Genomic DNA, 21,351 nt, shown 5'->3' on the forward strand with positions numbered 1-21,351 from the left:
TGGATATCAAGGGACTCATTGACTAGCTAGGCGTTGGCATTGGGTTGATGGAGCGTGTTAGGTTCTAAAGATTTAGATTAAATGTTTAGAATCATGGTTGTATTGTGTTGGCAAACCGAGAACAAAACATGTCTAGTCTAAGTGTTTAGGCTGTGCTTAAATAAGTGTGTTTCAAGATTTGAAGTTTGGCTGATTGCTGAAAAGAGAAGTCATGTTCTTCCTTTCTCAACCGCTCAAGAAATAGACCTGACCGATCGAAAATCGCAAACATAGTTTTCTACAGAAGTTTATTTCAGTCCAATCTCTACAAAAACGTTTAGGGATTCACTTAAACTTATCCACATATGAAAAGAAAACCCTAGCTAGGTTTTGAAGACTTTTTGAAGACTTGTGTGTTACTATTTGTGAGATTTGAGAGGTTCTATACCTTCTAACTACACAAGATTTTACCGGAGCTTAAACTACAATCAAGGATTGATAGAACTAGTTGCTGCATCAAGATCAATAAGTGAAGATGATTTGAAACCTTTGAGTGGAGTCTCAAAGTTACAAGCAAGACAGCTTGTGTTGGTGTAAATCCAAGAAGAGAAGGAGTCCGTGAATTCAGAGCTTGCACGTGGTCGTGTCAGTAAGTTACTACATATGGTAACATTAGATTTATGGTTAAATCTTTTGTAAAAACTTCAATTTTCTTATAGTGGATTTGATTTATCTTAAGAATAGCTAGGTCAAATCCTCCCCAAATTTTTACTTTGAAACGAGTTAGTTTTATTGGTTTTCCTAGGTAATCATATCGTGGTGTTATTTACTTTTTTGCAACTTGATATGATTTATTTGTTTTAACCTAGATTTGAAAATTAATCTAAGTAATTACTTAGTTAATATATTAGGTTAAACAATCTTGTTTAAGAGGTCTAAACAAACTCTCAGAGCGCATACATTTCTCTTTAACCAATGGTGTTTGGTGAAGGTTTACCATTCCCCCATAACATATATATGAGGGGACATGGCCTTCCCCTATAATGGTAACAAGGGAGAAGGCCCATGTTGTTTTATATTAAAGAGAATGTTTAGAGATATAAAAACTTTGACCCCTGATGATGTGACAGATTGTTAGTATTAGATAAAAAAAAAAAAGTAATATTAATGGTAGATTGAGATAAAAATCGGTTTGTTTTCAAAAAAAAAGAAAAGAAAAAGAAAGATAAAAACTAGTGAAAACTTGTCGTTTATGTTAGCTATAGCAACCATACATTATTTTCTTCTTTATTTTAATGAAAACTACCTTACTTTAGTTTCGAATGATGAACTTTCAATTTTTTTTTTCTACATTAAATTGGGAGTGTGGAATTGAAACATCACCGTAAGGAGGTCAAGAGATACCAACTAAACCAATGATTTGGATAATCGATACACTTCCTAGCTTTATCATTTAAACAATATTCCTTTATACTTCCTTGCTAATAAAAGTCTCGCTTACCTAAAGTTGAGTGAAATCTAGGCATCCATGTCGCATTGTAGTTGAAATTGTGTGCAATACTATTGATAGAAACCAACAATTTACAAATTTATTAAACCAAGATTCAGATGATAAAAGATGGATAAGAATAATAATAAAAATAATTTTCCTTAGTTGAAGGCACTAGCTCCCAAACATCTGCCTGGCCCAGTTGTGCCTATATTCATCAACTTATGTCTTCATCCTCATAGGCCGACATGTTTTGGTCCTACTGTTAGGTCCTAAAGCATAGAGAAGGACTTTCTCAACAATTTCTACTCTTTATATATATATATATATATATATATATATATATATATATATATATGTAAACAATTCATCAAAAAAAAAAAAAAAATCACTATAAACAATTAATATAGAAACCATAAAATAATTAACAACAGGAGATGGACAAGTATCAATTCGTAGGCTAGAGATGATTATTCTATTTCTTCAAATTTATTTAAAATATTATCAAAGTCATCTATGTCTAAGCGAGACCTTATATAATTTAATGGAATTCGGAAGGAGGGGGCAACGTTGAATAAATATTGGAACTTTTTATAATTGTAAAAGCTTATGGATGCTTTTTTATTTTTATTTTTATTTGGTTGAATAAAGCTTATGGATAGTGGATACATTAAATAGGAATTTTTTTTTTCTTCTTAAAATAGTCCTAATGTAAAAAAAGCTAACCCACTGACGTTGTCCTTTTCTTTCAAGGTTTTCTTGGCAGAATTATCGGACTATCCTCATGCCAAAACCTCAAATTTTTATAACCCTATAGTTGAATTAGTGATTAGTGAAAAATATACCGTGAACGTACGGATGATGTTTCCTATTTCTATGTACGTAAAACATACACATGATTCTTACGGAATACAAGTGTAATATAATTAAATTATTGCACTTAATTTACCTATAATATATTGTAAAAGAGGAGTGAAATTAATTATATTAGGACTTTTACTATGACAAAAAAGAAATTGATAACTAAATTAAACTACTTACTAATAATTAATTAGTATTAAATTTATATTAGACTATCCCATAAAATATGAATATACATACATACAGATTTATGAAAAATATTCATTAATTTTGAATTATTTATGAAAATAGAAGTTTTACATTTTATACTTTTCTTTGATCATTCTGCACCTTAGTTGAGAAAAGTTGTGGTTCCCCCAGTTGAGATAAAAACTTCCGAGTGGAACTCTAACGAATATGACCAGTCAATAGTCCAACAGCTAGAAAATGGTAATTAATAAAAGCAAAGCCTTGAGAACTCCCTTAATTTATAATATATATATATATATATATATATATATTGATTTAGTTATATATTTTTTTTTGTTCACAACGTTGACTCGGCCGTGATAAGAAAAATACATTACACAACATCCACATGCATGGTAGCTGGAACTCTTGTATAAATACATGATAACTCTAGTGCCTTAAACCACCCAACAAAGCAAAAGGCCATCTTTTTCTTCTTCTCCTTCTTATTCTTCTATTTCTTCTTCAATAATCATTATGGCTCACTCTTATTCTAGCTCAGCAATTCAAACTACCACAATTAAGCTCTGCCTCTTATTCTCACTTCTTTTGGGGATGGTCTCAGCTCAGTTGTCCCCTACTTTCTATGCAACATCATGCCCTAATGCCCTTTCCACCATTAAATCAGCTGTAAACTCTGCAGTGTCAAGTGAGAAACGCATGGGAGCATCCTTGCTCCGTCTTCACTTTCATGACTGCTTTGTTAATGCAAGTCTCTCTCTCTCTCTCTCTCTCTCTCTCTCATGAATGCTTTGTTTTTACTTTTTATAACTCACCGACATCTTTATCTTTAAGTTATATGTTTGACTTCTCAAGGTTTTATACGTATTCATGTGTGTGTTTTTTATACTTATTTCGCATTACCTCATTTCAAGATTTTCTTTTGTTACTTTGTTTTTGGTCCTGTTTTCCCTTGCTCCTTCCTGCCTAGAGTTGTCGATGCTACTAGGAAGGATGATTGCTCTTAATTGCATTGTGTTTCATATATAAGAATGTTAGGAACATAATTTTTTTCTACAATATATTATATTAAGATGGTAAAACTATAATAGTAAAAACGTCACTTTATATGCGTCTATTAGTAATACTATTTTTATGCATTAATCATGATAAATCATTTATCTCAGTTGTGAAAAAATTATATAAATATATTATTTGATAGTGACAACTTTGGAATAAAAGCCATGGGACCCAATGTCACTAAAGATTCTCGCAAAATAATTGCAATGGCTTCGTTTGGCATAATAATCTAATTGTACATCATGACCCTGATGGCTAACATTGGCTAGCTTTTTATTAAAGAGATTGTAGCAGTCCCGGGGTCAAGTCCGTCACTTTTGGTCACTTTTTGTCAGGCTGGTTGCTAAGTTTTATCACATACTATATATTGACATAATATTGTATTATAATTTATAAGCCATATAGAGTCATTTAATTGTTTATTCCGAAAGAAAAATGAAGGATAAATTTCATGGAAATTCATGACAATATATATATATATATATATATATATATATATATATATTTATAATATATTAAACAATTTGAACTTCTTTTGTTTGAGGCATATAAACATATATACATGGGTGCAATTGTACGGAGGAGTGATACTGTAGACTATAGCTGCTATAAACTTTACTACATGAAATTTATAAACTATCGTCTTAACTTTTAAACGCATATATATATATATATATTATTGTATAATTTAAATGACACCAATGATTTTCATTCTTAAATCATATATATATATATATATTGTAAATCTTTTATAATAAAAATTAATAATAAATTTAATACTTTCCTTTGTGATGAGACACATGATAGGATTCTTTTAACGTAACATAAATAAATAAATAAATAACGAGTTTGAATAACATTATGTAACAGGGGTGTGATGCATCGGTTCTCTTAGACGACAATTCAACTTTCACCGGAGAGAAAACAGCGGGTCCCAACAATAATTCACTAAGGGGATTTGATGTAGTAGACACTATCAAATCTCAATTGGAAAATATTTGTCCTGGCGTTGTGTCTTGTGCTGACATTTTAGCCGTTGCTGCGAGAGATTCTGTTGTTGCAGTAAGAAAAAGTCACAACTTCACATTATTTATGAATTTTAATTTGAACCAGAATATTATAGGGAAATCAACATCTTGTTGTTTTGCTGTCATTTTCATCATGTTATTTGTTTCATTCAGCTGGGTGGGACTAATTGGACGGTTCAATTGGGTAGAAGAGACTCTACCACCGCAAGTTTAACTGCTGCTAATTCCAACATCCCTGCTCCAACATTGAATCTTAGTGGCCTTCTCAGTGCCTTCTCAAACAAAGGTTTCACTGCCAAAGAATTGGTGGCCCTATCAGGTTGGTTTTATTTTTTAAATCCTTTATGCTTTTAGAAAGGGCTCCCCATTAATTGACCGAACATTATTTTTATAATTTGTTCAGGATCTCACACAATAGGCCAAGCAAGGTGCACAGTTTTCCGAACCAGGATTTACAATGAAACCAACATAGATTCCTCATTTGCAACTTCATTGAAATCGAATTGTCCAAGCACTGGTGGTGACAACAATCTTGCCCCTCTAGACTTGACTAGTCCAACATCTTTTGACAATGCTTACTTCAAGAATTTGATAAGCAACAAGGGACTCTTACACTCAGACCAACAACTCTTTAATGGGGGTTCCACAGATTCCCAAGTTAACGCTTACAGCTCCAACTCCGCAAGCTTTCTAACAGACTTTGCAAACGCAATGGTGAAGATGGGGAACCTTAGCCCACTCACAGGCTCAAGCGGCCAAATTAGGAAAAATTGTAGAAAAACCAACTAAGTTAAGTCAATGGAGTGTGCCTTTTTGAGGATTCATTTCATTGTTGTCACTATTGCTAGTAAACAAAATTTTTCATAGTAATTGATGTGACATGTTATAGTTGATGTATAATAAAAACTGTGAAATTTTTTGAATATCTATTATTGTTATATCAAATATATAGGCATTTGTTCAACTTAAAATGCATCCCTAGTCTTGTTATATTGAAAATGCGAAACTCATATATATATATATATATATATTTTACAACAAAAAATATAATAAAAATAAGAGAATTCAACAAATAATAAGCAGCTAGATAATATTTAAAATAAACAACAATTGAGACTGCAAAGAAACTCAATCAAGAGAGAGCAAGCAAAGTTTAACCTTAACAACAATCCAATGGATAAGTCCATTAATTCAGCTGATGTACTCATGTAAATTTAAGATGGATTTAAGTCCAAAAAAGTCCAATATTTTGACAAATTGATCCAATTTCCTCTATAAGTGTTAAGAGGTAACTACCATTCCAAATAAAGAATCAAATGACCAATTGACTAATATGGCAAGTTAGCAATATACTAGATTTTAAACCCCTTTTTTTTTTTTTTTTTTTTTTTTTTGAGGGGAAGTGAGGAAGCCATTGGAAATATATTCGGTTTATGGGCAACTAGAAACTCCAAAAAAAGATAGACAAAATTTAATTGGTGTATCTTGGGGGAGGCCGAGAGTCTATCAATTGTGACTCTCCTATCCTCTAGTCAAGCTTCAGTGGCCCAATTTGTCGTTGATTGTCCTCTCTCTCTAAGCAGACATTTTACTTTTTAGATTTTAAATTTAAGCATCTTCTCCGGCTAGGATTAGTGTTGCAGGACAATCACAAGCTAAAATTGTAAATCAAATCAATGATTAGGGAAGCTAAATCAAAGTAAATTCCACATAACTTAGTTTAGTTAGGCCCTATAGGCTATAGATAAACCAAGTCCATATAGAGCTACTGTATCATGCCAATTTTGTAAGGCTACCACCCATATATAGTAAATAACAGTGCCATTTAATTAATCTACAAAATTTCTTTCCAATCCTCCAAACTCCCACTAAAAAGTTCAAATGACTATATATTTTGAAAATTCAACTGTTAAATTTCATGTTTTTTATGTTTTTAACATGTATGTCAAATCTTGTTAAATTTTTTTTTTCAAATAGGGTATTAATTACTATTCAATCCATAAACGTAATTTTTATGCATAATTTAATACTACAAAAACTTGAAATTTAAGTATTTAATTGATGACATAGCTATTGATCTTTGATATTTTTGAAATTTTACAAGCATGGAAAATATAATAAAAAAAATGCAATTTAATGATAAATTTGTCAAAATTCACATCTAATAAAAAATATATATATAAGAGATTCTGAAAAGTTTCTCTTCAAACTCATTTGGACATAAGTGTTGTGAGAGCAACTGAAAGTATTGAACAATGTGGAATTTGGCCATGTGGGAAGAAAAATTGATGGATTGCAAAAGCGATTACATGAGCTGGAGCTCCGGAGGATGACAAGACAAAATGAAGTTGGAATTCATCAATGCCGAAAGGACCTGAATATGTGGTTAGATGCAGAAAGTACAATGTGGAACCAAAGGTCTTGCAATACATGGTTGGTTAGTGGGGATAGAAACACAGGCTTCTTCCATGCAAATGCCTCAAATCGCTTTCAAAGAAATACTATCAAAGGCTTATGTGATGAAAATGGAGTCTGGCATGAGGAGGACGTAATAGTGGAGAATATTGCTGTGGGGTATTACAAATAAATTTTTCACTCAAATGCACATTGTGATGCAACTGAGGTTGTAGAAGCCATTCAACCGGTAGTCTTTAGTTCGATGAATAGTTCCCTGATAACACCTCAATCATTAACTTTCATGTTAAAAATCTTAGTTAAGGTGGAGATATTCTTCATTTCTTAAAAAAGATTGAGAAGATACAACGGCAGAACCAAAAAATGTTCAGGGGGACCAAAATAATTCTATAACTTTTTTTTTTTTTGAGAAATAATTACAACATGCTGATAACCATGCAGTTTGAACCCTTTTTCCCTTAGACCCCCAAGCACTTTGTACATGGGGAGGTGCTAATTCAGATACAAGGCATTTGACAAAATAATTCTATAACTAAAATTAAATTGAAAGAGTAACATATTTATACATAAATTATACAAGTCGATATAATAATACTAATAATAATAATAAGAAAAAAAAAACATTATATTTCTTAGATAACAAAAACAAATGCAGTACGGATCTCTAACTCTCAACCACAAAATCTGTAATCATATTCTTATATATAAAAAATATTGTCCGTATCTGATATCTCTTATTCTCCAAATTCAATAATAATGAAAAAAGACTATTTTTTTTAAACCCTAAAGGGGGGGGGGGGGGGAATGATGAAGAAAATTTATATTAAATAATTGACTTAGCTGTGGCTTAGAAACATATATATGCTTTAATTTAATGAGCTACAATAAGAGCAAAAAGTAATGCATTAATTATTTATATAAACTTATCTAATTTTTGGAAAAGATATATCAAGTATATATATTTTTTAACTTAATGAGTTATATATGTTATAAAAGTAATAAAAGGGAAAATGATGAATTGATCACTTAGATAAATATAGGGTAATAGTTAAATTTTTTTGCTATAAATTTTTAATATATATACACACACACACGCGCAGAGGAGGGTGGGGGGATTTTTGAAAGCTAGGGGGGCATGGTGCCTCTAGTCCCCCCCCTTCCCTTTGCCACCGGGAAGATACTAGAGAATTTTTTAGGTCTGCTGGACAGTTTGTCAGTTCCTCCACTCACGTGAGGGGTGAGTCTAAAAAAAAACTTAAGTTGATATATCTTTCTAAATTTTATTCTAAGTGACTATATAAGGAACGATTTTCATTGATTTCTTTCGTTCTTTGATGCAGAACATTGTCCACGGTTATTAGAAGAATTTTCTTATCATTTGCATTTTTGTTATTTTTTAATTATTATTTATTTAGTTGCTTTTTCACAATCTAAAAATAAAATAAAAATTAGATGAATATATTTAAATAATAAAACAGATTATTTCTTTGATCGTACATGGATGCGTTAGTGATTGATTAAGGCTGTCCACAGGTTGAGTTTGTGCCCAACCCACAACCGACCCGATTAGATTGGGTGTTGAATCTTCATATCCTATAAATAGTGTAGGCTTGTAAGGATAATTAGCAAGGTGGTTGGGTTGTTGAATCTTGGGCATGACATGCCAATATTTTTAGTCTACTGTATTGAAAATCTTATAGACGGCGTGTATCGTCTCAAGATAGTGACCTGGTACACATCTCAACTCCGCCACCTAAAAACATTCATGAATTGACTTTAAATTGTTTATCATATTATGAGCTGCACTTTAAACAACATTGAGGTAATATCTCAAAATTTTATTTCTGTTTTATGGTTAAATCCATGGTTGTCAAAATCGCGATCTGAATTGTAGGATTGCACAATTTTACGATATCACCTCACCATAATGTTTAGAATTGCACAAGGATCGTAAAAATTGTAGGATCATATGTAGGATTGTATAGTACCGTAGGATCGTATGAGATTCTACTGATCCTACAAAAACGTAAAATTTTAATTTTAATTTTAATTTATTTTTTTTACAATTTTAAGTTCATCTTTATAAGTTTTAAATTTTAATCTCAAGACTAAGACATTGTACTTCATAAATGTATTGACTAAGTGGTGGGACTCATATGGAGATGACTTTCCTAAATTGAAAAATTTTGCTATAAGAATATTGAGCTTAACATGTAGCTCTTAAGGTTGTGAAAGTAATTGGAGTGCATTTGGAATAATAAGAGCAAATGACTTTGGTATATTATCCTCCCAGTTGAGAATTCTCTATTAAAATTGGTACAACTTTAAGTACACTCAAAAAGGAGAAAATCGTTCAAACCAGAAAAAAAGGAATGATTTGGTATTTGTTATGTAAAACTTGAAGATAATAGAGAAAATACATAAACCATCAAGTGCAAAAGAAGAAATTGATTTGAAGAACTTGTCTTCAAATGATGAGTGGTTAGCAAAGGGTGTTGACCAGAAGATGATGGTACAGATTTTGGTTAAGCTAATGAAGTTACAATTCTAAAGCCTTCCTTTATAGCTTTTTTATTTTTATAAATAAAAGTTACATGCGTATAGTGTGAATGTGTGATCACTATTTTATAATTATCAATGTTAGGTGATAACGAGGGTTCAATAGCTGCTGTCGAAGGAAATTGTGTACTAGTATTTTGGTACATGGTTAGTTTCTAATTAAACATTCACTGAACTTTTTATATACATTGTGTCAAAACTTAAATATATTTGTTTCGTTAGTATAGACATAGTGATGTAGGAGATGCAAATCACATCATATGATACGAATCTTTATTTATTTTTTTAATGAAAGAATTCATATTATTAAACATACAAAGTCACTATCAATATGTTTTTTGCTTTAAATATGAAAATAGGTAGGATATTACAATCCACGATCCACGATCCTACCTAGGATCCCGATTTTGATAACCTTGGTTAAATCTACAACGTGCAAAAATTATTATTATTTAAATGATATTTTAAATGTTATGAATAGGGATGGCAATGGGGTGGGAAAATTTTATTGTCCCATATCCCCACCCCTTGGTGCCCCATAAAGCTTCACACCACCCTGTAAAACTCTACTTCTTGTTAATTTGGCCACAACTATTACAATTTTTTTAATAAAACTTATTTCATTAATAAAAATATACTTGAAATTACAAATAAATTTATCCCACCAAATTAAACTAATTTTTAGTAAAAAATGAATAATATTATATACGTGTTTAAGAAGACAATATCACAACAAAAACAAAAATCTCATAGTACAAATCAATGATTCAATAGTATATAAATTTGTTTCTAATAAAGACAAAAGAAAATATTAAAATTGGTAGAATATAATAGAATAAGCTGATAATATGTTTGTTAAATAGTAGGGTTTTAGGGTATGAAAAATTTACAATTTAACCCTTATTAATATGGGGCGGGGCGGGATGGGTTTAAAAAGTCTAAACCCATCTCCGCCCCGCCCCGCTCCGTGGTGCAGGACTGAAAGCTCGCCCCATCTCCACTTCACGACTTTTGTGGGGCAGAGAAAACCCACGCGAGGTGAAGTGGGGAGGGCAGGTCAAGTGCTTGCTCACTCCTAAGTGCAAGAGATCATAGCAATATAATTCTTGGAGTACCGAGGTCGAACCACAAGAAGCAGGGTAAATTCAAAGACAATATAATTAAATGTTAGGACATATGTGATTCAATGATAGGAACATATGTCACTATTTTATGTAATTGACTAATCTTTTGACAAAACGTACTTTAATTGTAATTGGGTAGATCTAGGATGTGTTTGATGCTTCAAGAAACCTTGTTTCAAGTTCAAGTGTTAAAGCCATGCAAGTCTGTCCAGGATTCAAGTGTGAAAAGTGTTGTTCATTAAAGCACGACAGCTAGCATCTATCAAGCCTTGAAGAGCTAGTCTAACCCGTGGCTCGACAGTAGCTCGACAGATATGGTATCTGTTGAGGTTTATGAAATTTAGAATTTCTGGTCTGTTTTTTATCCAATTTGTGATTGTATGTTTGAGATTTCTTTTCTCACAACTCTAGACATATAAAAGGATTATTTTAAGGGTCATAAAAGGTGACGTAAGTTGCATAAGTGTTGAGAAGAGCTTGTTCATGCATATTGTGACCAGAGACAGAATTTTCCCTAGTTCATCTTTCTTGTGAAGAAGCTGTTGTGTTTGAGTACTGTAAGATTTTGTGACCAAGGAGCTTCTCGATCTTCATCGTATGATGAATTAAAGAACTTTGCAACCAATAATCTTCTCTAGTTAGTAATTGAAGTCGCGTACTGGGATCCGTGCAATTGGTTAGTCACGTATTGGGTGCCGTGCATTGAAAGGAGAGATTGTCACAACAGAACAAGTCCAATTGGGTATTGGGGTAAGGGTTCAACTGTAGGTTGGTATAAGATACTAGGATTCTTTTACTTGTAACCGCTTGTTTTGATAATAGTGGATTCTCGGGAGTGGTGACCTTAAAATCACCCGGTGAGATTTTTGACGTGTAGGTTTTCCCCATTCTAAACAAATCACTGTGTCAATTTATTTTTTGCTACATAATTTAGTTAATTGGTGATTTTTTTATGCTACCACGTGTTTGCATGTTAATTTGATTAATTAATAAATTTGACTAATTAATCAATTAATTCATCACAAGGGGTCAATACATTCTTGGCCTATCATTAAATAACAATTTGGGTGACGAAGAAAAGTACTTTTGCTTAGTGATTGTTAACAAGAACAATAATAAAAGCCGATTAAAATCAATTTTTAGGACATATATGTTTCACTTGTTAGGAACATATGTCATTATTTTATGTAATTGGCTAATCCTTTGACAAAACGCACTTTACTTGTATGTGGGTAGATCTAGGATGTTTTTAATACTTCAAGAAAAAATGTTTCAAGATCAAGTGCTAAAGCCATGCAAGTTTGTCCAAGAAACAAGCTAAAGAAGTTTCTATCATTAAAGCTCGACAGTTAGCTCAACAGCTAGCATTTATCGAGCTTAAGAAGCTGTTTTAGCCCCGTGGCTCGATAGCTGCTCGACAGCATCTCGACAGATGCTATCTATTGAGTTTTAAGAAAAATAGAATTTTAGGTCTGTTTTGATTCCAATCCATGGATATGTCTTTGTGCCTTCTTTTCTCATAACCCTATACATATAAAAGGATTATTTTAAGGGCCGTCAAACAGTACACAAGTTGCACAAGCATTGAGCAAAAACTGTTCAAGCAATTTGTGATTGGAGACAAAGTTTGCCCTAGTTCATCTCTATTGTGAAGAAGCTATTGTGTTTATGCACCATAGGGTTTTGTAACTAAGCATCTTTTTGATCTTCATCGTGTGGATGAACTAATGAACTTTGCAGCCAACATTTTTCTCAAGTTGGTGATTGAAGTCGCTTACTGGGATTTGCATAATTGGTTAGTCACGTACTAGAAGTTGTGCATCAAAAGGAGAGATTGTCATTACAGAACAAGTCCAATTGGGTATTGGGGTAAGGGTTCAACTGTAGGTTGGTAGAAGGTACTAGGATTCCTTTACTTGTAACCGTTTGTTTTGATAATAGTGGATTCTCGAGAGTGGTGACTTTAAATCACCTGGTGGGGTTTTTGTCTTGGAGGTTTTCCCCATTAGTAAACAAATCACCGTGTCAAATTTATTTTTCGCTGCACTTTAGTTTATTGGTGATTTGTTTGTGCTACCACGCATTTGCATATTAAGTTGATTAATTAATTAAACTTAGCTAATTAATCAACTTAATCCACCATAAGGGGTCAATACGTTTTTGGCCTATCAAATGGTATCTGAGCAAACACACTCTAATTAGGGTTTAATCCTTGTGTGTGATCCATTGGCCCCTATTTGTCATGGATAGAGGACAATATCTTATTATACCTCATTTATTTGAAGGAACTAACTATGCATACTGGAAAGTATGCATGAGAGCTTTTTTTTAGTCTTTAGATGAGAAGGTGTGACAAGCTGTAGAGATTGGCTGGACCAAACCAAAGGAAGCGCCGACCGATAGGAATGAAGTAAAGATCAAGACAGTAAACTTTAACTGCAAGGCATTGAATGCCTTATTCAGTGCAGTCATTAATGAGGAGTTCAAGAAGATATCCTCCCTTGAAACTGTAAAGGAAGCTTGGACCATCCTTTAGACAACCTATGAAGGAACAAAGGCTGTGAAAGATTTGAAGCTACAGAGGCTCACTACAAGCTTAAAAGAAATTAGGATGGAGGAGGATGAGTCATTTGATGAGTTCTATGCCAAACTCAAGGACATAGTGAACTCTGCGTTTAATCTTGGAGAAACCATTCTAGAACACAAAATTGTGAGGAAAGTGCTCAGATCTCTGCCCGAAAGATTCTATGCCAAGATCACTGCTATTGAGGAATCAAAGGACATTGATAAAATTCCTTTGACAGAACTGGTCGGAAATCTACAGACCTATGAGTTGGGTTTGTCCAGAATCGGGAAGTCTAGCAAGAGCAAGAGCAAGAGCAAGAGCATGGCTCTAAAGGCCAAGAGCAGTGAGACAGAAGAGTCTTCAGACAATGAAGATTCTAAGATGAAGTTCTACATGACCAGGAAATTCAAGAAGTTTATGAAGAATGCCAATTGGAAGGGCTTTGACAAGGACCGTAGGCGATCTAGTTCTTCTCAATTCAAGGGCCAAGACAAAGGGAGGAAGGATGATAGGGATGGCGGTCAGTACACTGTTCTTATAGGACCTAAGTGCTTTGGGTGCCAAGGCTTCAGACACATGAAACAATAGTACCCAACATATCTCAAGACAATTGGGAAAAGTAAGGCACTTGCTGTTATGCTAAGCGACACCGAGCCTGAAGATGATTTGGACAATGAGGATGACAGAATCTTAAATGCCTTCATTGCCACAGTCAATCCTACTGAGGGGATTATTGAAGATATGGATTAAGAAGAGGAATTGGTGGAATCCAAGTTTGAGAAGATGGATGAACAAGATAACATTCACACAGCCTATGCAAAGTGATACAAGGTCTCAGAAAAGCACAAGAAGCTGTATAGGTTAACCACCAAGAAGCTCAGTGATGTGGAGCTTGAGTGTGAAGAGCTTTCCACGAAGTTTGATGAAGCCAATCAAACTATTGGAGCACTGAGGTTTGAAAATAACTTCTTAGCTAAAAATATAAAGAAACTTAAGGCATAATTGTTCCAAGTTAGAGCACAGCTAGAAAGGACGTCAAATGCTAAGCTCGATGAAATGCTTAGGTGGCGTTTGGATTGCACTTATCCTGCGTCTGTGCGTTTGCGTTTGTGATATGCAGGGACCCACGCGTACCAGAAGCACAAAACGCGCTGAGGGAAACGCGAAGAAGAAAAGAAAAGAAAGCGTTTCATAATTTTAAAACAACCACGCGTTCCTTCAACTGTTCATGGACCTTCTAAAAAAACTACTCCAGCCGAGACGCACCGTTTCACTTAAACCTCCAACGCACCGTTTCACTTAAACCTCCAACGCATGCGTGATAAGCCCAGCTCCATCTCAATGCTCCATCCTCTGATGATAACGGTGCGCACCCCTGAAGCCAACTGATCGCACAAGCCCAGCTCCATCTCATCAAAACGGTGCGCTCCTCCTCGTTCAACGGATAGTTTTCTCTTCAGCTTTCTTCTTTTCTCCCAACTACCCTGGCAGAATGTGTTCAATCCTCTTCAATGCTCCGTCCGAATCATCTTCAATGAACTCACCAACCACAAAACCATCAAAACAGAGCAGTGCACATGGTAGAGGGAAGCCCATTACACGGAACTCTCTCAAAAGACCCCCTCTGCTCTTCCTTCGCGCGAGCAAACCTTCTCTCTGCTTGGGACATCGTTGCTGCCATTGTCTAGCTCTGCATTCACGGGTAAGTTGCCTCTAATTTCTCATGCTCTCTCATCTGTTGGTGTGGTTATAATTTGATCCATGAGGCTTCATCAATCTGTGGTTTTGTTTTTATTTTTTTGTGTTCATCGGTTGTGTGTGGTGTTTCTGTTCAACGTTTGTGTGTGGCTGTTTTTAGCAAAATCCATGACACTATAATGTGGGTTTCTTCATCTTTCGTGTAATACCGCATGTAAATTGTCTTCCTACCTCTGTTGTATATAAATGTATATGTGAGTTCAGTTTGCATTTTTCATGTGCGCATGCCTAACTGATTATATGACATGCACATGAACTGTTTGTTGAAATGCCTCAATGAGTATAGAAGGAAGTTGTAGCAAAAATGGTTAGGGAGAAATTGAAGGACGGTGCTAGTAATGATCCGAGAGCTGACTGGAAAGACATTAAGGAACTACAAGCTTTTTGTGAGTTCTGTGGTGTTCAAGTCCTAGAAGGCCAGAGGAGTGGAGGATTTCTAACCAAAATTGGGGTTGAGAAAGTGATTCAGCAGTTGGATACCCATTTTGGAAAAGTGGTGACTGCCCTGCAAATTAAAAACAAATGGGATCACTTGAAAAAAGGGTGGAAGCAGTATAACGAGTGTTTTGACAATGAGAGTGGGTTGGGTTATGATGCTAGCACTGGATTGCTTCAGGCCCCTGATGAGTGGTGGACTCGAAAGATTACGGTTTGTCCCTATTTCTCTCCCATTATTTATTATTGTTCAAAAAATTTATCACAATCTTTGTTCAGTTCCAATTTTTTGATATCATTTTTTTTTCTATGCAAATGTTAATGCTTTGGTATTCACTGGAATTGTTTTAGGGACCCATGAAATATCTCCAGTCCACAATTCAAATATTACATTTTGGCCAAACTTCTACTTCTCTTATTGTGTTTGCTGTTTTTATATTCAATTCATATTCTTATTGATTTCTTCTAAAGAAAAACCCATATATATATGTACTGTCCTATTATTTGAGCTACACTTAAAAAGAAGGAAATTATAATAAAGATTGTAGGGCATCTAAAGTACTCTAGAGGATGCTCAAATCCCCAAAATAACCAACACAACAGAACTTGTTCCACATACATCCCATCAAGAGATTAGCTAGAAGTCTTAAGGCCATGGCTCATAATGACAATGCTAATGTTAAATAATCCCAAATTCCTAATTGAATAATTGAATGTTAAAAAGTTTATTTGGTGATTCCTCACCTTCATCATTTTAATCCTAGTCTTGCTGAACTGTTTATATATTGGACACACCTAGAAATTCATCAATCATGACATGTTTAGGGATCCTAAGCTTAAACCTAGGAAGCTAAATGGTTGGTAAACCTGTGACATATTCCCCTGTTGTTTAAATCAGTTCCGGTTAATTAGTTTGAATGCAATACTGAAAATGTTCGCCTCAATAGAAGAAACAAGAATATCCAAATATGAAATTTGTCTATAATTTAATGCCAATCTCTTTGTATATATTATTGTGTTCTAACTACTGGTTCTCCACATGTAGGCATGTCCCAGTGCAAAAACCTTCAAAAATAAACGTTTGCCGAATCGTGAGGCGATGAACATCATGTTTGGAGGTACAGTTGCAACGGGAAAAAATGCATTCTGCACAAGTGCTCAAATGCCAAAGGAAACCACCGAAGGTTCTGGGGACTCTGCTGATAGCACACAATTTGTTGATCCCCAATGTGAACCTTTTCTGAATGTTGACGCAATGGAGGTTCAAGGTCCATCATCGTTGAGGGTAGGACCGACAATGACTAAGGGGAAAGGCTTGGCAACCAATGTCCACCTTTTCAAGCCAATTTTCAAGAAATCAAAAAAAAAAAAAAAGCGTTCAGTTGCGCAAGAGATGTCCGACTCTTTGAAGAGCATCTCAGAGGTTTTTCTTGAAAGTAGGAGTGTAGGTACCCGTACACCATTTGCTTCCACAGCAACTGCTCAGGTTAAAACAATTCTGGACATGGTGTTGAGTCTTCCCGGGGTGCACTCGGGTCATTGCCTTCATCTATTCAGCACCGTCTACTTCATGGAAAAAGAGAAGGGTAGGCACATGTTCGCAGCGCTTTGCGATGACAAGGACCTCCAGCTGAAGTGGCTAGAAAATGAGTACCAAAGGCACCCTGAATTTCATTTTTAGTGAAGGAAAGGGGATTGTCTCGATAGGATTGGTGTTGTAATCGGATTTTCAATCTTGTACTTGTTGCACTATGTGAATTTTGTTTTGTTTTTATTGGTAGAAACTAAAATGCTTACCAAGGGTGTGTATGTAAGACAATGGTTACCAATTAATTGTCATGAATATCTACGTATGCTTACTTGTTCCGTTTTCTTATGCTTACCTATTGCTTTAATTTTTTATTTTTTATTTTTCATATGTCCTAATATTAAGAACCTCTCAGACATTTTTTTTTGGGCATAGTGAAGTTCTCAAAGCTTGATCCTTCCCACAGCGGCATGACTTCTGACCACATGGAAGGTATGTACTTTTATACTTGCATGGCATCCTTTATACTTGAGCTGATACATACTGTTTTCCAATCATGAAGTAACTACTCTACTTGAATTTTATTATTCTGATACATCAATACTGTCGAATTTGGAAGGAAAATGACGGAAACTGTTTTTTTTTTCTTGGGAACCAAACAAAGCTGGATCTTTCTTAATTTTCTAAATTCATTTTTTGTTTCAGTTATCTGATATTGAAATTGGAATATTTATATTCTGTGCAGGACCGTAAGGCCAAAAATTCTTGGACTAATAAGAGTTTTGCTTTAGAGATCTCTGCTTGGACGTGCATAAATGCAATTCTCTGCATAACTTCCGCCTTGCTTCTCTCAGCTTTTTGCTTGCATGGGGTCACTTCTCTCTCTCTCTCTCTCTCTCTCTCTCTCTCTCTCTCTTCATCATAATTCTAGGCCCTGTTTGGATACTGAGAAAAACAGAGGAAAACAAGAAGAAAAAAATCCAGGAATTTTGAGATTTCGGGTCTATACATATTCATTGTTTGTGATCCGAAGGGAAAAAAAAAACTTAAGTTGAAAGCAGGTTTAATAACTTTTGAATTTTTGCTTGCAGAGAAAATATATGAAAATTAAAGGAAAGGAAAAAAAAATCCTTCAAATTTGAGAAATATATAAGAATCTCTGTGGTTAATTTCAAATGCTAGAGTGAGAGTTGAGTTGATACTTGGTTTTAATCAACTTTGTGGTTAAAACCTGAGTTGCAACAGAGCAGAGGCTGCCATGGAGATATAAATCACAATTAAAAATATTGCTGCAAGATATCTAAGACGAGAATTATAGGAGTACCTCCATTTTCTTCATTTCCATCTCAGCTTTCCTCTTCTCATGATTTTCCCATGCTTGTATCTTCACCTCTTCACGCTTGTACCTACAGATTCACAACAAACAAACATATCATATGACCACTTGTTAATCGATTTTACTGTGGAGAACTTGCCCCCATCAGCCTTGACATTGAGTAGTTCATAATATGTTGCCTAATTGAGTAGCATAAGAAAAAGAGTTCACCTTGCTATGTATTTGGCACGTTCTGCATCATCCCAAGCCACTGCTCGGCTTTCTAGAGGACTCAACGTTTTAGCTTGATCCAAATTCTTGTTCCTCTCGCAAGCATTTGAGTCTCCTCCACACTGTCTGGTTGTGCAACTCCCCCTGCCAGAGGGGTTAGTCTCTCCTCTGCCATCAATGGATGTTAGACCTGTCTGATAGCCCTCATGACCAGCTTGCTTTCCATGTTGGCCCCTAGCTGGAGTGGATGATCCAGAAGCTATTGGGCTCCTTGTTGCAGGAGTTGTGGCTCTAATAGGTGTGGCAGTTCTTGAAGGCTCTAAGCTTCCAATTGGGGTCATCTCAGTCCCCATGTCCCTCACACATATTGATCGGACAGGAACAGTTGGTGTTGAATTCTCTACAGGCTTATTTATACGCCAAACTGACTCATCACAATCTACCTTCTTTGTCTCAGCTTCACATTGAGCTTCCACTCCATTTTGTACTTCTTCTTCATCATCACTCGAATAGCGTGTTTAAAATGTTATACTCAACAAATTTTTTGTTAAAATTTTTTTCCTTAGGCCTCAATAAAATTTTTTTTTTTTTCAGGTTTGACAAAAATTTTGATAATGAAACACTTACTTAAAAAATGTTTTTAAAATATATTTTACAATGAAAGAAATAGAGCCTCAGTGTTTTTTTACGACAACTGTTCGCATTTTTATAGGTGTATTCTTAGCATAAATTTTATGAACTATTTAATAAAATAGGTGTATTCTTCTTGAATCTCTATCATAGTTTTCATTTTATACAAAACTTCAGTGTAAAATCTTTCAAGTATCGACTGGACTCCAGTCCTCAGATGACATGTTGAGCGGAAAATCAAACATGAAAAGAAATCAACCCAACGCAAAAAAAAATGCAATGCAATTCTCTACCAAAAAGAATCACTTTCAAAATCCTCACCTTGTTTTCGTAGATTTTCTTAGTTATCAATTACCTTGATTTTGTAAATTTTCTTAGTAATCAAACAATAGAGCAAAAAAAAAAAAACAAAAAAACAAAAAAACAAAAAGATTAGTTTTCTCTATTATCTTAAAATATATTAGTAAAACCAGTGCTTATATTATTTTCTGATTTTCAGGTTTTCTTGTTTTTGTAGCATTAGATATAGTTCGTATCTCAAGGCTCTGAATTTTAAGATCGATATCTTTTAGATCATTGTTCAATACCTATAAAGCAGTCTCAACGTATACAAAAGGATGGATTTACTAAACGACTCATCTGATACCCAGCACCAGTGAGTTTTTGTAGTTTCCTCTGTCGATGTGAATATTCAATTTGTATAAATCTTGGATACGATTTGGATTGTTAATTAATTGGTACCACCATAGTTTGACCCTAGTAAAATAAAGTTTCAACAACGTTTAACAATTTTTTTTTTAGTATTTGTACATGCAATTAAAGTCGGTAAAATATACAGGGACAATGACTTCGACATGAACGACGACATTGTACTCTTAGCATATCTAGCCGGGTGCACATGTGCAGTTTACGTGGAGACCTATATGACCAAAGTACCATTGCATAGGAATTTACAAACAGGGTATGAATGGGTATTGTATACATTAACTGGAAATCCTGAAAAATGTCGAAGACATTTTAGAATGTCAAGCCATGTGTTTCAACAATTGTGTAATACATTGCGCCAGTATGGATATAATGGTACCAGAAGAGTTTGCTTGGAAGAGTCTCTAGCAATGACATTGGTGGTACTTGGTCATGCTGAGGGTAACAGATTAGTGCAGGATAGATTTCAGCACTCAGGTGAGACAGTGCATCGACACGTGGTGAAGGTAGTTACATTGTTAGCCACCGTTATGGCAGCGGACATTATCAAGCCTGATGATCGTACATTTCGGGACGTGCCAGAGCATATTCAGCATTCAAGTCGATATTGGCCACATTTTAAGGTACCTTGTGAATTTCGTATATTGACTTTATTTTATTAAAATTATCTTTATGTTCATACCATGTATTTCATTTCACATGGTTAGGGTTGCATTGGTGCGATTGATGGGGTCCACGTCCCCGTGGTCGTACCAGTTGATGAGCAACACCCGTACTATGGCAGGAAGGGGATCACCACAACAAATTGAATGTGCGCATGTGACTTTGACATGAAGTTCACATTCGCATGTGTTGGATGGGAAGGGTCAGCGCATGACACGAGGATTTTTTTTAGCTGCCTCAACAATGAGAGTTACAACTTCCCAAAAGCTCCAGCTGGTTTGTAAATATGTAATTTAATTACAGTATTAAAGTATGTATTAATGTAGTGAAAATGCTTATGTATTAAACGTGTTCATTTGCAGGAAAGTATTATCTAGTTGACTCAGGGTACCCTATGAAGAAAGGGTTCCTTGTACCATATAAGGGGGAGAGGTACCACATCCCCGAATTTCAGCCTCATGAAGTGCTGCATCGTCCAGAGGAGAGATTTAATTATCTCCATTCATCACTCCGTTCGGTCATAGAACGAACTTTTGGAGTTTGGAAGAATAAGTGGAAAATTTTGAGAAGTATGCCACAATTTCATATACACACTCAATCGTACATCATTGTTGCTACAATGGTTCTTCACAATTTCATTAGAGCACATGAGATAAACAATGACGTCAAACGTTTCAGATCTACAGGGGGCACATCTGGACCTAGTGAGAGTGGTCATTACGATCCCGTGGCACATATGATCTCAAGCTTGGACGAACCTGAAATGAAAGAGGTTCGTGACAGTATCACAGCATCGATATGTGCGGACCATAACTGA

The 21,351-nt window shown here is 34.7% G+C and overlaps 5 protein-coding genes across 5 annotated transcripts; 4 read left to right on the forward strand and 1 right to left on the reverse strand.

Moving 5' to 3' along the window:
• The first annotated feature begins 2,946 nt into the window (after positions 1 to 2,946).
• On the forward strand, positions 2,947 to 5,576 carry LOC142610436 (cationic peroxidase 1-like). The gene is made up of 4 exons (XM_075782248.1): positions 2,947 to 3,265; positions 4,448 to 4,639; positions 4,759 to 4,924; positions 5,009 to 5,576. Exons 1-4 carry the CDS (start codon positions 3,035 to 3,037, stop codon positions 5,392 to 5,394), a joined length of 975 nt encoding a protein of 324 aa, XP_075638363.1. The 5' UTR covers positions 2,947 to 3,034; the 3' UTR covers positions 5,395 to 5,576.
• A 9,185-nt stretch (positions 5,577 to 14,761) lies between these two features.
• LOC142609832 (uncharacterized) lies at positions 14,762 to 17,143 on the forward strand. Its single transcript, XM_075781552.1, has 3 exons — positions 14,762 to 14,971; positions 15,314 to 15,676; positions 16,508 to 17,143. The coding sequence occupies exons 1-3, from the start codon at positions 14,762 to 14,764 to the stop codon at positions 17,141 to 17,143; spliced, it is 1,209 nt and encodes a 402-aa protein (XP_075637667.1).
• Positions 17,144 to 18,280: 1,137 nt separating this feature from the next.
• On the reverse strand, positions 18,281 to 19,054 carry LOC142608857 (uncharacterized; the record flags this gene model as incomplete). Its single annotated transcript, XM_075780518.1, has 2 exons — positions 18,281 to 18,396; positions 18,537 to 19,054. Coding segments are annotated over 2 exons (612 nt in total), but the record flags the coding sequence as incomplete, so codon positions are not given.
• A 966-nt stretch (positions 19,055 to 20,020) lies between these two features.
• LOC142608859 (uncharacterized) lies at positions 20,021 to 20,680 on the forward strand. Its single transcript, XM_075780519.1, has 2 exons — positions 20,021 to 20,494; positions 20,579 to 20,680. Exons 1-2 carry the CDS (start codon positions 20,021 to 20,023, stop codon positions 20,678 to 20,680), a joined length of 576 nt encoding a protein of 191 aa, XP_075636634.1.
• Positions 20,681 to 20,701: 21 nt separating this feature from the next.
• LOC142608860 (uncharacterized) lies at positions 20,702 to 21,351 on the forward strand. The gene is made up of 2 exons (XM_075780520.1): positions 20,702 to 20,810; positions 20,897 to 21,351. Exons 1-2 carry the CDS (start codon positions 20,702 to 20,704, stop codon positions 21,349 to 21,351), a joined length of 564 nt encoding a protein of 187 aa, XP_075636635.1.

This window comes from Castanea sativa, chromosome 9 (assembly GCF_040712315.1).
Source record: "Castanea sativa cultivar Marrone di Chiusa Pesio chromosome 9, ASM4071231v1".
Lineage (NCBI taxonomy): Eukaryota > Viridiplantae > Streptophyta > Magnoliopsida > Fagales > Fagaceae > Castanea > Castanea sativa.

Excerpts from the sequence above, each read along its gene's own strand:
- LOC142610436 (XM_075782248.1), top strand. The coding sequence starts at position 3,035 with ATGGCTCACTCTTATTCTAGCTCAGCAATTCAAACTACCACAATTAAG. Across the intron at positions 3,266-4,447 it reads TTCATGACTGCTTTGTTAAT|GGGTGTGATGCATCGGTTCT; the intron begins GCAAGTCTCTCT and ends ATTATGTAACAG. Across the intron at positions 4,925-5,008 it reads AGAATTGGTGGCCCTATCAG|GATCTCACACAATAGGCCAA; the intron begins GTTGGTTTTATT and ends TAATTTGTTCAG.
- LOC142608860 (XM_075780520.1), top strand. The coding sequence starts at position 20,702 with ATGAAGTTCACATTCGCATGTGTTGGATGGGAAGGGTCAGCGCATGAC. Across the intron at positions 20,811-20,896 it reads CTTCCCAAAAGCTCCAGCTG|GAAAGTATTATCTAGTTGAC; the intron begins GTTTGTAAATAT and ends GTTCATTTGCAG.
- LOC142608859 (XM_075780519.1), top strand. The coding sequence starts at position 20,021 with ATGAACGACGACATTGTACTCTTAGCATATCTAGCCGGGTGCACATGT. Across the intron at positions 20,495-20,578 it reads GATATTGGCCACATTTTAAG|GGTTGCATTGGTGCGATTGA; the intron begins GTACCTTGTGAA and ends TCACATGGTTAG.
- LOC142609832 (XM_075781552.1), top strand. The coding sequence starts at position 14,762 with ATGTGTTCAATCCTCTTCAATGCTCCGTCCGAATCATCTTCAATGAAC. Across the intron at positions 14,972-15,313 it reads GTCTAGCTCTGCATTCACGG|AAGGAAGTTGTAGCAAAAAT; the intron begins GTAAGTTGCCTC and ends CAATGAGTATAG. Across the intron at positions 15,677-16,507 it reads GGTGGACTCGAAAGATTACG|GCATGTCCCAGTGCAAAAAC; the intron begins GTTTGTCCCTAT and ends CTCCACATGTAG.